Genomic DNA, 13,200 nt, shown 5'->3' on the forward strand with positions numbered 1-13,200 from the left:
GATGCAGAATCGGCATGCGTAAATTCTGCCGTGTGAATATACCCTTCGGCTGCTTTCACCCTATAAAATTCATCCGTTTTAAAGATCCGTTTGATGTTCCGTTATGAAAACCCTGAAAATCGGTATGAAAACCCTGAAAATCGGCCATTAAAAAATCCCATTATATAGTCTATGGGATTTTTACATTATCCGTTTTAATCCTAGTGCATGCAGTATTTCTTCCGTTCATTCTCCCGTCACAAAATAAAGTCCGTTATTAATAACGGACTCTAATGGATTAAAACGGATAATGTAAAAATCCCATAGATCAGAATGGGATTTTCTAACAGATGTTTAATGGCCGATTTTCAGGGTTTTCATAACGGAACATCAAACGGATCTTTAAAAGGGATGAATTTTATAGTGTGAAAGCAGCCTTATCCTTCCAGTTTCTGATAGTCTTGTTCACACGGTGCGGATCTGGTGAAGTTTTTTTCTAGTCAAGGCAAGAATTTTATTAAGTTTTTCACCTAGACTTCCATTTCGGATGTTAAATAAAACGTGAGCAAAACTACATCATAAAACTTCAGTGTGTGTAAAGATGCACACATACAATCTTGCTGGACAATAATTGTCCTAGTAGAATTGTTAAGATCACCATTAGAGATGAGCGAACTTACAGTAAATTCGATTCGTCACGAACTTCTCGGCTCGGCAGTTGATGACTTTTCCCTGCATAAATTAGTTCAGCTTTCAGGTGCTCCGGTGGGCTGGAAAAGGTGGATACAGTCCTAGGAGACTCTTTCCTAGGACTGTATCCACCTTTTCCAGCCCACTGGAGCACCTGAAAGCTGAACTAATTTATGCAGGATAAGTCATCAACTGCCGAGCCGAGAAGTTCGTGACGAATCAAATTTATTGTAAGTTCGCTCAGCTCTAATCACCATGCAGATTAGTAGAGGACTGCTATTAAGTAGGGATGTAAGACAAAATCGATTTGCGCGATTATCGCGATTTTTTGTTCTGCGATACTGAATCGATTTTAAAATTCTGAGAATGGATTTTTTTTATAAATTATTATAATTAACATTTACTGTATTTCACTCACTGAGTCACAGTCCTATTTGTCTGTCTTATTTTTTTTTATAACACTTAAACTCCTGACCACTAGTTGGCAGTGTACCTGTTATCAGCTCTGTCCCACTTGCAGGCTGCTACCGCGAGACTACAGACTCAGAACAAACAGGAAGGAGAACGTACGCACTCACAGGACAACTTTCGCGGGATCTAGTTCTTTCTCAGCTAGAATAAGTTTCCCCAAGCTTTTAATAGGGAATATCGCGATATATCGTGATATATCGCCAACATGACAGTATCGCGATATATTGCGATATATCGAATCGCCACCCTGGTATCGCGATTCGAATCGAATCACCAAATTATTGGCGATTCACACCCCTACTATTAAGTGGAATTTAACCCCTTAAGGACTCAGCCCATTTTGGCCTTAAGGACTCAGACAATTTAATTTTTACGTTTTCATTTTTTCCTCCTCGCCTTCTAAAAATCATAACTCTTTTATATTTTCATCCACAGACTAGTATGAGGGCTTGTTTTTTGCGCGACCAGTTGTCCTTTGTAATGACCTCACTCATATCATAAAATGTATGGCGCAACCAAAAAACACTTTTTGTGGGGAAATTAAAACGAAAAACGCAATTTTGCTAATTTTGGAAGGTTTCGTTTTCACGCCGTACAATTTATGGTAAAAATGACATGTGTTCTTTATTCTGAGGGTCAATACGATTAAAATGATACCCATTATTATATACTTTTATATTATTGTTGCGCTTAAAAAAAATCACAAACTTTTTAACCAAATTAGTACGTTTATAATCCCTTTATTTTGATGACCTATAAAACTTTATTTTTCCGTATAAGCGGCGGTATGGGGGCTCATTTTTTGCGCCATGATCTGTACTTTTTTTTGATACCACATTTGCATATAAAAAACTTAATACATTTTTTATAATTTTTTTTTAAATAAAATGTATTAAAAAAGTAGGAATTTTTGACTTTTTTTTCGTTCACGCCGTTAACCGTACGGGATCATTAACATTTTATTTTAATAGTTCGGACATTTACGCACGCGGTGATACCAAATATGTGTATAAAAAATTTTTGTTACGCTTTTTGGGGGTAAAATAGGAAAAAACGGACGTTTTACTTTTTTATTGGGGGAGGGGATTTTTCACTTTTATTTTTTTTTTACACTTGAATAGTCCCCATAGGGGACTATTCATAGCAATACCATGATTGCTAATACTGATCTGTTCTATGTATAGGACATAGCACAGATCAGTGTTTTCGGTCATCTTCTGCTCTGGTCTGCTCGATCACAGACCAGAGCAGGAGACGCCGGGAGCCGCACGGAGGAAGGAGAGGAGACGCCGGGAGCCGCACGGAGGAAGGAGAGGAGACGCCGGGAGCCGCACGGAGGAAGGAGAGGGGACCTCCGTGCGGCGTTATGAATGATCGGATCCCCGCAGCAGCGCTGCGGGCGATCCGATCATTCATTCAAATCGCGCACTGCCGCAGATGCCGTGATATGTATTGATCCCGGCACCTGAGGGGTTAATGGCGGACGCCCGCGAGATCGCGGGCGTCGGCCATTGCCGGCGGGTCCCTGGCTGCGATCAGCAGCCGGGATCAGCCGCGCATGACACGGGCATCGCTCCGATGCCCACGGTTATGCTTAGGACGTAAATGTACGTCCTGGTGCGTTAAGTACCACCTCATCAGGACGTACATTTACGTCCTGCGTCCTTAAGGGGTTAATGGCCAACTTTGACATTTTCAGCTGACTTAAAAATTCTGTCAATTTGGATTCTTGCCCATCGTCTGATATATAGACCATAATCCACCACCTTACATTCCTGGTACCTCAGGTTTTCTCAGAGGCTGATGACAGGCGGTGCAGGGGACGAAGCATTGTGACGTCACGGCTAGCCCCCCCTCGTGACGTCACGATGCCCCATCCCCTGCACCGCCCATCATCAGCCTAGGAGAAAACTTGGCTCCGGACTGCTGCAGGGGGGGAAATCACACGGGTCCCCAGCGGCGGGCCCCCCGCAATCAGACATCTTATCCCCTATGCTTTGGATAAGGGATGTCTAACAGCGGAGTACCCCTTTAAGAGGCAATCTGATTGGTTGCTATGGGCAACTGCACCACTCTTCTACACAGGTTTTAACAAATCTTCCCCTATATACAGCTACTTTGGGGTACAATTGTAGCTCAGTAGTTAAAAGGAGTACTCCACTAGCGAGCGTTCAGAAGTAAATGTTCCGAACACTATTTTCGTGCTGCGGGGGTTGGCCACACCCCACGTGGTGTCACGGCACACCCCCACAATGAAAGTCTATGGAAGGGGGCGTGGTGGCCATCACTCCCCCTCCCATAGATTTGCATTAAGGGGGGTGGCTGTGACATCACGAGGGGGGAAATGGCCGACCCCTGCAGAGCTAAAACAGCGTTCGGAACATTTACTTCCGAACGCTGGCCAGTGGAATACCCCTTTAAAGGGAATCTATAACACTGTATCAGGATATGCCGTAGATTCCAGCAGATAGGTGCTAGAGGCATAAGAGTAACCATACTGTTATCTTAGCTGTATGTAAAATTATAGAAGAGCCTTTTTTATTAGCAGCTGAAGAGTCAAACTGGTGGTGCTGAGCTGCAGCAGCACCTCCTCCCTCCCCCTCCTGCATGATTGACTGAGTAACAGGGCTGGAAGTCAAGCCCTGTCCGGCAATCAGTCACAGCAGGGCGGGCAATTTAACTCTTCAGCTGCTAACAAAAAAGGCTCTTTTGTAACTTCTAAAATTAAATCCGTAGCGCTACAAAAAGTTTCGGCGTAACCCTACCCCTACAAAAGGTTGACCAAAGTGCACTAACTGCTGGCCCAAATATAGCACAACTAGATAGTCTCCAAATCAGATTCATACACCGTGGGGTAGTTTGCTGCATGGCCAAACCATAATATTTACAGAGACTCATCGAAGTTTTACAATGCAGTTATAGGCGATGCAGTTTTACAGGTGACAAAAAAAATAAAATAAAAATGTTTCCCATATATAAAAAACAAAAACCACAAACTGCAATATTTGCTGTTAAATGTTTGCTTAGCTGTGCCACACACAAGGTACATGTGAACCGATCGAAGGCTACTAAAAGATTACACTTATTAAAGGGGTACTCCACCCATAGACTTCTTATCCACTACCCAGAGGATAGGGCATAAGATGTCTGATCGCGGGGGTCCCGCCGCTGGGGACCCCCGCAATATAGCATGCAGCACCCACCTGTTACTGCTCCGGAAGCGCTTGAGGGTCTGGCTCCCGACCACGGGGATGGAAGATCGTGACGTCACGACTCCGCCCCTGTGTGACATCACGCCCCGCCCCCTCAATGCAAGTCTATGGGAGGGGGCGTGACGGCCGTCAGACATCTTATGCCCTATCTTTTGGATAAGGGGATAAGATGTCTAGGGGTGGAGTACCCCTTTAAAGAGGCTGTACAAGATAAGAAAAATAGAAGAGATTTTGTATAGGCTGCACCCGGTACTGCAGCACAGCTCCATTCGCTAGAATAGGGTTTAGCTGTATTATCAAACACAATTTTAAAGAAACTTGTTTTCTTCCAACTTGGACATATCTGACAGTAAATGAAGCAAAGTCATTCTAAACTATTCCCAAGTATCTAAAAGGTTACTGTTTGCCATATGCATTACGTTCTTTACTCAGCTATGAACATGCACTGTGCAAACATTTCCATTGATAAAAACTAAATTATCACATGGTCATTGGTTTAAAATGCAACAATAACAAAACTACAGAAGAACCAGGCTCAGCGTCTTCCTGTAAAAGGGATTGTCAGATCGACCATCACAAAAATACAGACACCAATCCTACTGCCTCCACTCAATTCTTTGCTAGCATTTCCTATATTAACAAGGATCATACACATGGCTACCACTTAGCAAGATATTGGAATGGATTGTTTCCTCAACAACTCACACTACTTCTATTACATCTATTATCCACAAACAGCAGCAAAGGCACCAGTCCGTCCACGGAAACCCATGTTAGGCTACATTCATGTTTTGGGCATATGGCTGCTGAATCCGGCGGGCAAATTTAATAAATGGCTGCTGCCATATTCCCATCCTATTTATTTAAATGAGCCATCCGGAGACAGACTGTGATTCTGGTCGGCTCGTTTTTGCACCGTTATATCGGACCTTCGCTGGAGAGATCGTGGCTGGGTTCTGGTAGTGCAGGCAGCAGGTTGGTAATGCGCTCAGTAGGAGAGCGCATTACCAACCTGCTGCCTGCACTACCAGAACCCAGCCACGATCTCTCCAGCGAAGGTCCGATACACATCCAGGTATTTGCCGATACCACGGACCGTTCCAGAGAGAGTCTCCTGCCGGAGCCCATATCCATACAGGCTCTCACGCCAGGATTGCTGCAGCCAACACAAGAATTTCAACTATCGGCCCGTCGCAGTACGGGACCAGCAGCCAGGGTGAGGTTGAACTTTGCATTTGTCTAACAACTGTGGGCAGCTTTTTATACACCCATACATCATTCCATCAAGTGACTTTGCCTTTTCCATTACAAGTGTCGGACTATCAGCCCTTTTTTATTCATCATAGTTGCCGGACTAATAGTCGACTCCGGATCATTATATATCGTTGAAAAATTGCATTTGTTTTTTACATCTATAGATTATTCTATATTAGGTGGTTGCTATACATATATTCATATTTTCTAAATCTGTCATTAGGGCCCAATGACAGTTTAAGATAACATTGACATTGCTCTGACATTTTTAACCATTTAGGTTTTTATTGTTTTAATAAAATCTGCACTTTTTTTCAAAACTTTATGTCTCAAACAATTATTCACTGTGTACCCTAGGGTAGTATTCTTGAGGTGTGGTTAATCTTTGTTTTAGATTTGTAAATTACTTCTGTTAAAAAATCTTAATCCTTCCAGTACTTATTAGGGGCTATATACTAGGGATCGACCGATTATCGGTATGGCCGATAATCACGATTTTGGGCATTATCGGTATCGGCAATTACCTTGCCGATAATGCCCCGCCCCCCACCGCACCGCACCTCCGACCCACCGCACCCCCCACCGTGATGCTGGGCGGTATACCGGTATGGATTTTTGCCCATACCGCTATACCGGACGGGCCCCTCCCCCACCCTCCAAGTCAATAAAAAAAAGTTAAACTTACCCGTAATGGGGGTGGTCCGGGCCATCCATCCATCGTTCCTGTAGTGTCCGGGGGCGTTCCGGGTGAAGAGTGAACCGGTCCGGGCTGTCCTTCTCCGGCGGTCATCTTCTCCACTCCGGGCAGGCTCCGGCCTAGTACACTGCATAGACGTCGCTACCCCGTGACGTCAGGTGCGTCGCTGCGCACGGACATCACTGCGCAGCGGCGTCTATGCATACTAGGCTGGAGCCTGCCCGGAGTGGAAAAGATGACCGCCGGAGAAGGAGGACAGCCCGGACCGGTTCACTTTTCACCCGGAACGCCCCCGGACACTACAGGAACGATGGATGGATGGCCCGGACCACCCTGACAGGTAGGGGGAGAGAAGCGGGTGGTGGCGGCGGCGGCCTATGGCCCCGCAAAAGCCACTGCAGATCATTGATTTAAAGCGCCCGCTTTAAATTAATGATCTGCAGCGGTGTCGCAGGGGGTTAAATAGCCGATAACTTATACCAGAATATCGGTATAAGTTATCGGCTATCGGCCCTAATAAACTGATATCGGTCGATCCCTACTATATACTACAGAGGAAATTCTTTTCTTTTTGGATTTCTCTGATGTCCATTTTTGGAACTGTCCAGAGCAGGAGAAAATCCCCATAGCAAACATATGCTGCTCTGGACAGTTCCTTAACCCCTTTACTCAACAGCCTGTTTTGGCCTCAATGACCAAGGCCTTTTTTTCAAATCTGACATGTGTCTCTTTATGTGGTAATAACTCTGGAATGCTTTTACTTATCAATCCAATTCCGAGATTGTTTTTTCGTGACATATTGTACTTTACATTAGTGGTAAATTTTGATTGATATATTCAGCGTTTTTTGTAAAAAAAATGAAAAATTTGGCAAAAAAATGAAAAATTTGCATTTTTCTAGACTTTACATTTTATGCTTGTACCATAAATAGTCATATCGCACCAAATTAATGATTAATTCACATCTGCAATATGTCTACTTTATGTTCCCATCATTTGATAAACATTATTTTACTTTTTTAGAATGTTAGAGGGTTTATAAGTTTAGCAGCAATTTTCCAGATTTTCAAGAAAATTTCAAAATCTGATTTTTCAGGGACCAGTTCAGTTCTGAAGTGGAATTGAGGGGCCTGAATGTTAGATACCCCCATAAATCACCCCATTTTATAACCTGCACCCCTTAAAGTAGTCAGAATGACATTAAAGAAGTTTATTAACCCTTTCGGTGCTTCACAGAAATGAAAGCAAAGTGGAGGCTGAATTTAAAAATTTCATTTTTTTTGCAGATTTTTCATTTTTATCCATTTTTTTCTGTAACACAATAGGTGTTGACAAAGAAATAAAACTCAAGATTTATTCCCTGAATTCTGACGTTTTTAGAAATATTCCATATGTGGCCTTTGTGCGCTACGTGTCTCTCATGCAGGCCTCAGACATGAAGGAGTGCTATGTGGATTTTGGGGCACCCTTTTAGTTTAGGATATTTTGTTGGCATCATATAAAGTCGCAGACGCCTTGGGGTGAAAAAATATTTTTGGGAGACAAGTTGACGCTTTTATTGGTACCATTCTGGGACACATGTGACACTTTGAGCGTTTTTTATTTTATTTTTTATGAGGTGATATACATAAAAAAATCTATTCTGCAGTTGTTTTTTATTAAAAGAATTTAGGTCGTTCGTCATGCGGTATAAAAGACATGTTAACTTTACTCTGCAGGTTGATACGGTTACGGCGATACCAAATTTCTATGCTTTTTTTTATATTTTAGTTCATTTATAGCATAAAAACGATTTTAGTAAAAAAAATCACGTTTTTAATTCGCCGTATTCTGTGAGCCATAACTTTTTTATTTTTTCACTGACGCAATTGTGTATGGACTCTTTTTTTGCGGGACATGTTGATGTTTTTGGGGGGACTATTTTTGAGTTTGTGTTGGGGTGTATTATATATATATATATAATTTATTTTACTATTTTTTTCCAATTTTTTTCATTTTATTTTTCATATTTTTTATTTTAATTTTTTTTCACATTTTTATTTTTTTTTCCACTTTTTTAATTTCTTTTTCACTTTATTTCACATTTAACTTTTTTTTGTTTTACTGTTATACACAGAATTCAATGGAGTACACATCTGTACTCCATTGAATTTTGCCTATGTCTGTCAGTACTGACAGGCATAGGAAAGATCAGTCCCTACCTTAGGTAGAGACTGATCACTCATGTTGCCATGGCAACGGAGGCTACTGTCAGTCCTCCGGTTGCCATGGCAACCATCAGCGCTCTGCTTTCACTTTGCAGAGCGCCGATGGTGACAGTGGGAGCTCCCTCCCTCTGTAATCCTAATAGACGCCGCGGTCACAGTGACCGCAGCGTCTACAGGGTTAACTCAGGATCGGAGCTGCGCTCCGATCCTGAGTGCTGCGGGCGGCCTCCCCCAACGGGGCCCCTCTCACCACCGATCGCTTCACTGAATGAAGCGACGGAGGAGAGGGGGAAGGAGGAGACCGCCGCCAGATCACTGCTTTCGGTTCGTCTGAACTGACGGACCAATAGCAGCGATCGCCGGCCGGGGACCGCTGCGATTGGTCCCTGGCCGGCTTCAGGGAGGTCCTGCTGTGTAGCACAGCAAGTTTCATAAAACTGTCACAGCGCGCGGCGGCGCTGTGACAGTTTATGTCCATCAGGTACATGTACCTGATGTTGCGCGAAGTCACCGCGATTCATCAGGTACATGTACCTGATTTTGCGTAAACGGGTTAAATAGACAGCAGAGGTCAGGAGAGATCACTGTGTTCATGACTAGAGATGAGCAAACTTAAAGTAAATTCAGTTAGTCTCCTAGGACTGCACCTTTTCCAGCCCATCGGAGCACCTGAAAGCTGAACTCATTTATGCAGGAAAAGTCATCAAGTGCCGAGCCGAGAAGTTCGTGACGAATTGAATTTACTGTAAGTTCGCTCATCTCTATTCATGACAGAAATCCAAAAAGAAAAGCATTTCCTCTGCAGTATACAGCCCATAATATGTATTGGAAGGATTAAGATTTTTTTAATAGAAGTAATTTACAAATCTGTTTCACTTTCTGGCGCCAGTTGATAAAAAAAAAAAAAAAAAAAAGGTTTCCACGGGAGTACCCCTTTAAATCAATCAGTTTTTTTTTTTTAAACGAAATTCAAATATTTTCGAGTCTATACAATTATTTATTTTCTTTTTCTTTCTAATTACCGTCTGTTAATTGTATTGAATAGTATCACTGTTTAATTTGATCTCTAATTGAACACATTTTATTACCCCCCCTACACATACCATAGTAACTTCGAAATACACCAAAAAAAAAAAAAAAAAAAAAAATTATAATATATTATATATATATATATACACACACACACAAAAAAAATGTATATATGTGTATATACACACACACACAAATGTACATACGCTCGTATATAGGTGTATGTATATACACATACGTGTATACATACACATATATACACACATACATGTGCGTATATTTATGTGTGTATGTATGCATACATATATACACACACAAAATGATATTATACACACACGCACACGTGTATATTTATATAAACAAACTTTATTTTTTTACAATACGATTTTAGGCCATACGTTTCACGAATGCAAAAATTGTGATGTCAATGCAGCCTAATACCTAATGGATTTGTTCGATTTATAATATCTTTCTATCCGTTAGACGATCTTTGCATGCGTGCATCATTCTACAAAATAACCTGGAAAAAGACAGCCCTGCCAGATCCCTACATATAAAAGTCCTGTTATTTTTACAACGTCACTTTACCTGAATGTCACCTGAACTGGTTTTCCAGTTTTAAGTATACAAAGCTCCATAAAAACATAAAATTATGCAAATGTTTAAGTTAATCAAAACTTCCATGATCTCTGCTTGCTGGCCATAAATAGTACATTTTCCCACAGCAGCCAATCACAGCTCAGCTTTCACTTTACTGAACTCATTAGCTAAGCAGTGATTGGTTGCTGTGGGAAAATAATTTTTTTTTTTTCCCTCACAGTTTGATAAATCTGGGTCATTATGCTTACACAGGCGTAGAATTCGAGATCTATACTAGTTGCTGGCCTGTTCTAACTGGACATAATACGGCAATGTTTCCCAACCAGGGTGGCTCCAGCTGTTGCAAAACTACAACTCTCAGCATGCCCGGACAGCCAAAGGCTGTCCGGGCATGCTGAGAGTTGTAGTTTTGCAACAGCTGGAGCCACTCTGGTTGGGAAACACTGTGATAAGGACAGATACCACAGAAGTATCTTCTGGGAGAACAATCCCTATTATGCCATAGGCTTGTTAAACATCGTATAGCCACCTATATAAGATGCCCAGCAGGTACGAGCTATACACAGTATCAGCGACACGCTGACATATGGCAGATATGTTGGAGAAATGTCATCACAGATTTGAAAGGGGTTGTTTCTGCAAGGATTCTTACTAAAAAAAGTCTAATACATATATATCTATATATACATATATATCTATCTATAGGTCTGCACGGAGTCTGCCACATGTAAACATACCATTAGAGTAGAGTTTAAAGTGTTTGCAGCTAAAGACAGATTTCTTTCTAGAATAACCAACAGACAGCCCTAGATTCTGATAATACATTGCGTCTTTATGCTGGGAAATAGACATGTACAATATTGCTGTACCAAACGATAAAATAGTGCCGTATTTATGGACGTTCCTCATATAAAAAGTCTTTTTTCTGATCATTGGAATGCCAAGGGACAGGGGATGTTTGAGGAAAAAAAAATAAAAATAAAAATAAGTCAGAAAGTTTATCAAAAGAAATAAAAAAATAAAAAATAAAAAAAAAAGGCTACAGCATGTCAGAAATATTTCATTTATTTGCTGCCACATGGGAAGCAAAATGTCTGGCGATCTACTTCTAGACATTTCTTCCTGTGTCCAGGAATTCTCTGGAACATAAAAAAAACAACAAACAAAACACTATTTTAAAATAAAATACTAATTAAAAAAAAAAAAAAAAAAAGTAGATGCAAAGATAACAACCACCCAAAATGCCTGGATGGGGTAATGACTGGCGAATATCATTGACCAAACATAGTACTCATATTTAGAAATGATTGATGGGGCGGGGGATACACAAAACACCACCCCCCAGCATATTTTTTTTTTTTTTTTTTTTTTTACAATCTTTGCTAAAAATGCAACTTGAAAAATGTCCAGCATTCCCCCCATCGCAAATGTGTGGTGCACTGCCATGCTTCTGGCACATCCCTCTGATTTTAGCTGCTTTGCTCTTAGTTTCCATTGACCTGTGGTGGATTGTTATTGCCATGTACATCGGCTGTGTTCCCTTTGCTCCTGCTCTCACGCTCTTCATCTTCTTCATCTCTTTCGTCATTTCCACTATGGTTTTTACAATACAGCCTGAGGAATAGGAAAATATATAGACAGATTATAATCTGAAAGGGCATTCATACAGTAGGCTGACACACCCAGGTATTTTTGGTTTCTAGGATAATTGGAAGGGATCAGACCGCTGGGACCCTCACTAGTCCTGAAAGAAGGGGCCACAGTGCTGATCCAGTTGCCCCTGTGCTCGTCTCAGAAGTATACCTATGAGAGGAGAGGGGTGCGGGTACTATCACAATTGTTGCATGCCGCAAAACCATGGCCAACCGCCATGAGAACAATATTGTTGAAGCAAAATTAACTGGGTTTATGATAAAAACCTTATAAATCTGATATGTGTTTTCATGTATGGACAAGTTTATATGCTTTTGTACATGCCAGTTATGTATGCTTTTGGACTGTCCTATACAATTGTTCTTTCTGAAGAAATGTAACATTGGTTATTAAACAAAGCCTGCAGGCAGTGATCGCAATATAGTACACACTCCCTCTAGTCTTGGAAGGTATACTCAAAGCAAAACTGGAATGCAGAAAAGGGGGAAAAGGCAATCCCTTGGCTGCTCAGTGGACATCACCCTTTAAAGAGAAGAGCCAAAAAGGGGTCATGGATATCCCCATTTTCCCCACATAACTCCCTACAGTACTTAAAGGACATGTCCGGCGTGCACTTTTCTAATTTTATCCCGTCCGGGCAGCAAAATAAAAGAAAAAAAAAAACTCTTACCTGCCAACGAGCTCCGGTACACTCCGGTACAGGTGTTCAGTCCCCGGGCTGTATTCTTCTTACTTCCTGTTAGCCCGGCACGTCACACGGAGTTTCAGCCTATCACCGGCTGAGGCGGGACATCGCTGCGGCCGGTGATAGGCTGAAGCTCCGTGTGACGTGCCGGGCTAACAGGAAGTAAGAAGAATACAGCCCGGGGACCGAACACCTGTACCGGAGTGTACCGGAGCTCCAAGGGCTCGTTGGCAGGTAAGAGAAAGTGTGTTTTCTTTTATTTTGCAGCCCGGAAGGGATAAAATGAAAAAAGTGCGTGCCGGAGTACTCCTTTAAGAATTCCTTGTATTCCACAACACAAACCGTATTGAATCCTGTTTTTATTTTATTTTATTTTTTTTACAAATACGTTTTTACAAATGAGTTAAATGTCATCTTGAGCACAAATTAAAATCCTGCCACTGAAAAAAAAAAAAAAAAAGCTAGTACTGAGAAGAAATATTCAATTAACCTACTCCATGCCAATGCAAACATACTATGACCTAGTGAAATGTTTTAAGTATCAGAAGTTTCCAATATTGAAGGGGTACTCCCCTGGAAAACATTTCTTTAAAATCAACTGGTGCCAATAAGTTAAACAGTTTTGTAAATTACTTCTATTAAAAAAATCTTAATCCTTTCAGTACTTATCGGCTGTTGTATGCTCCACAGGAAGCGATTTTCTATTTGAATTTCCTTTCCAGT

The 13,200-nt window shown here is 41.5% G+C and overlaps 1 protein-coding gene across 2 annotated transcripts in view; it reads right to left on the minus strand.

The window, feature by feature from the left end:
- PHF6 (PHD finger protein 6) overlaps positions 1-13,200 on the minus strand; it is a 50,128-nt gene that overhangs the window by 3,693 nt on the left and 33,235 nt on the right. The window contains exons 10-11 of one of the 2 annotated variants that reach the window (XM_056539219.1): positions 11,639-11,753; positions 10,557-11,278 (exon numbers count right to left, since the gene is read on the minus strand). In XM_056539219.1, coding sequence (XP_056395194.1) covers positions 11,204-11,278; positions 11,639-11,753 — 190 coding nt within the window. In that variant the 3' untranslated portion in view covers positions 10,557-11,203. Of the gene's footprint in view, positions 1-10,556; positions 11,279-11,638; positions 11,754-13,200 lie in introns of those variants that run through there. The other variant, XM_056539217.1, reaches the window with a different exon arrangement.

This window comes from Hyla sarda, chromosome 9, assembly GCF_029499605.1.
Source record: "Hyla sarda isolate aHylSar1 chromosome 9, aHylSar1.hap1, whole genome shotgun sequence".
In the NCBI taxonomy this organism is placed as follows: domain Eukaryota; kingdom Metazoa; phylum Chordata; class Amphibia; order Anura; family Hylidae; genus Hyla; species Hyla sarda.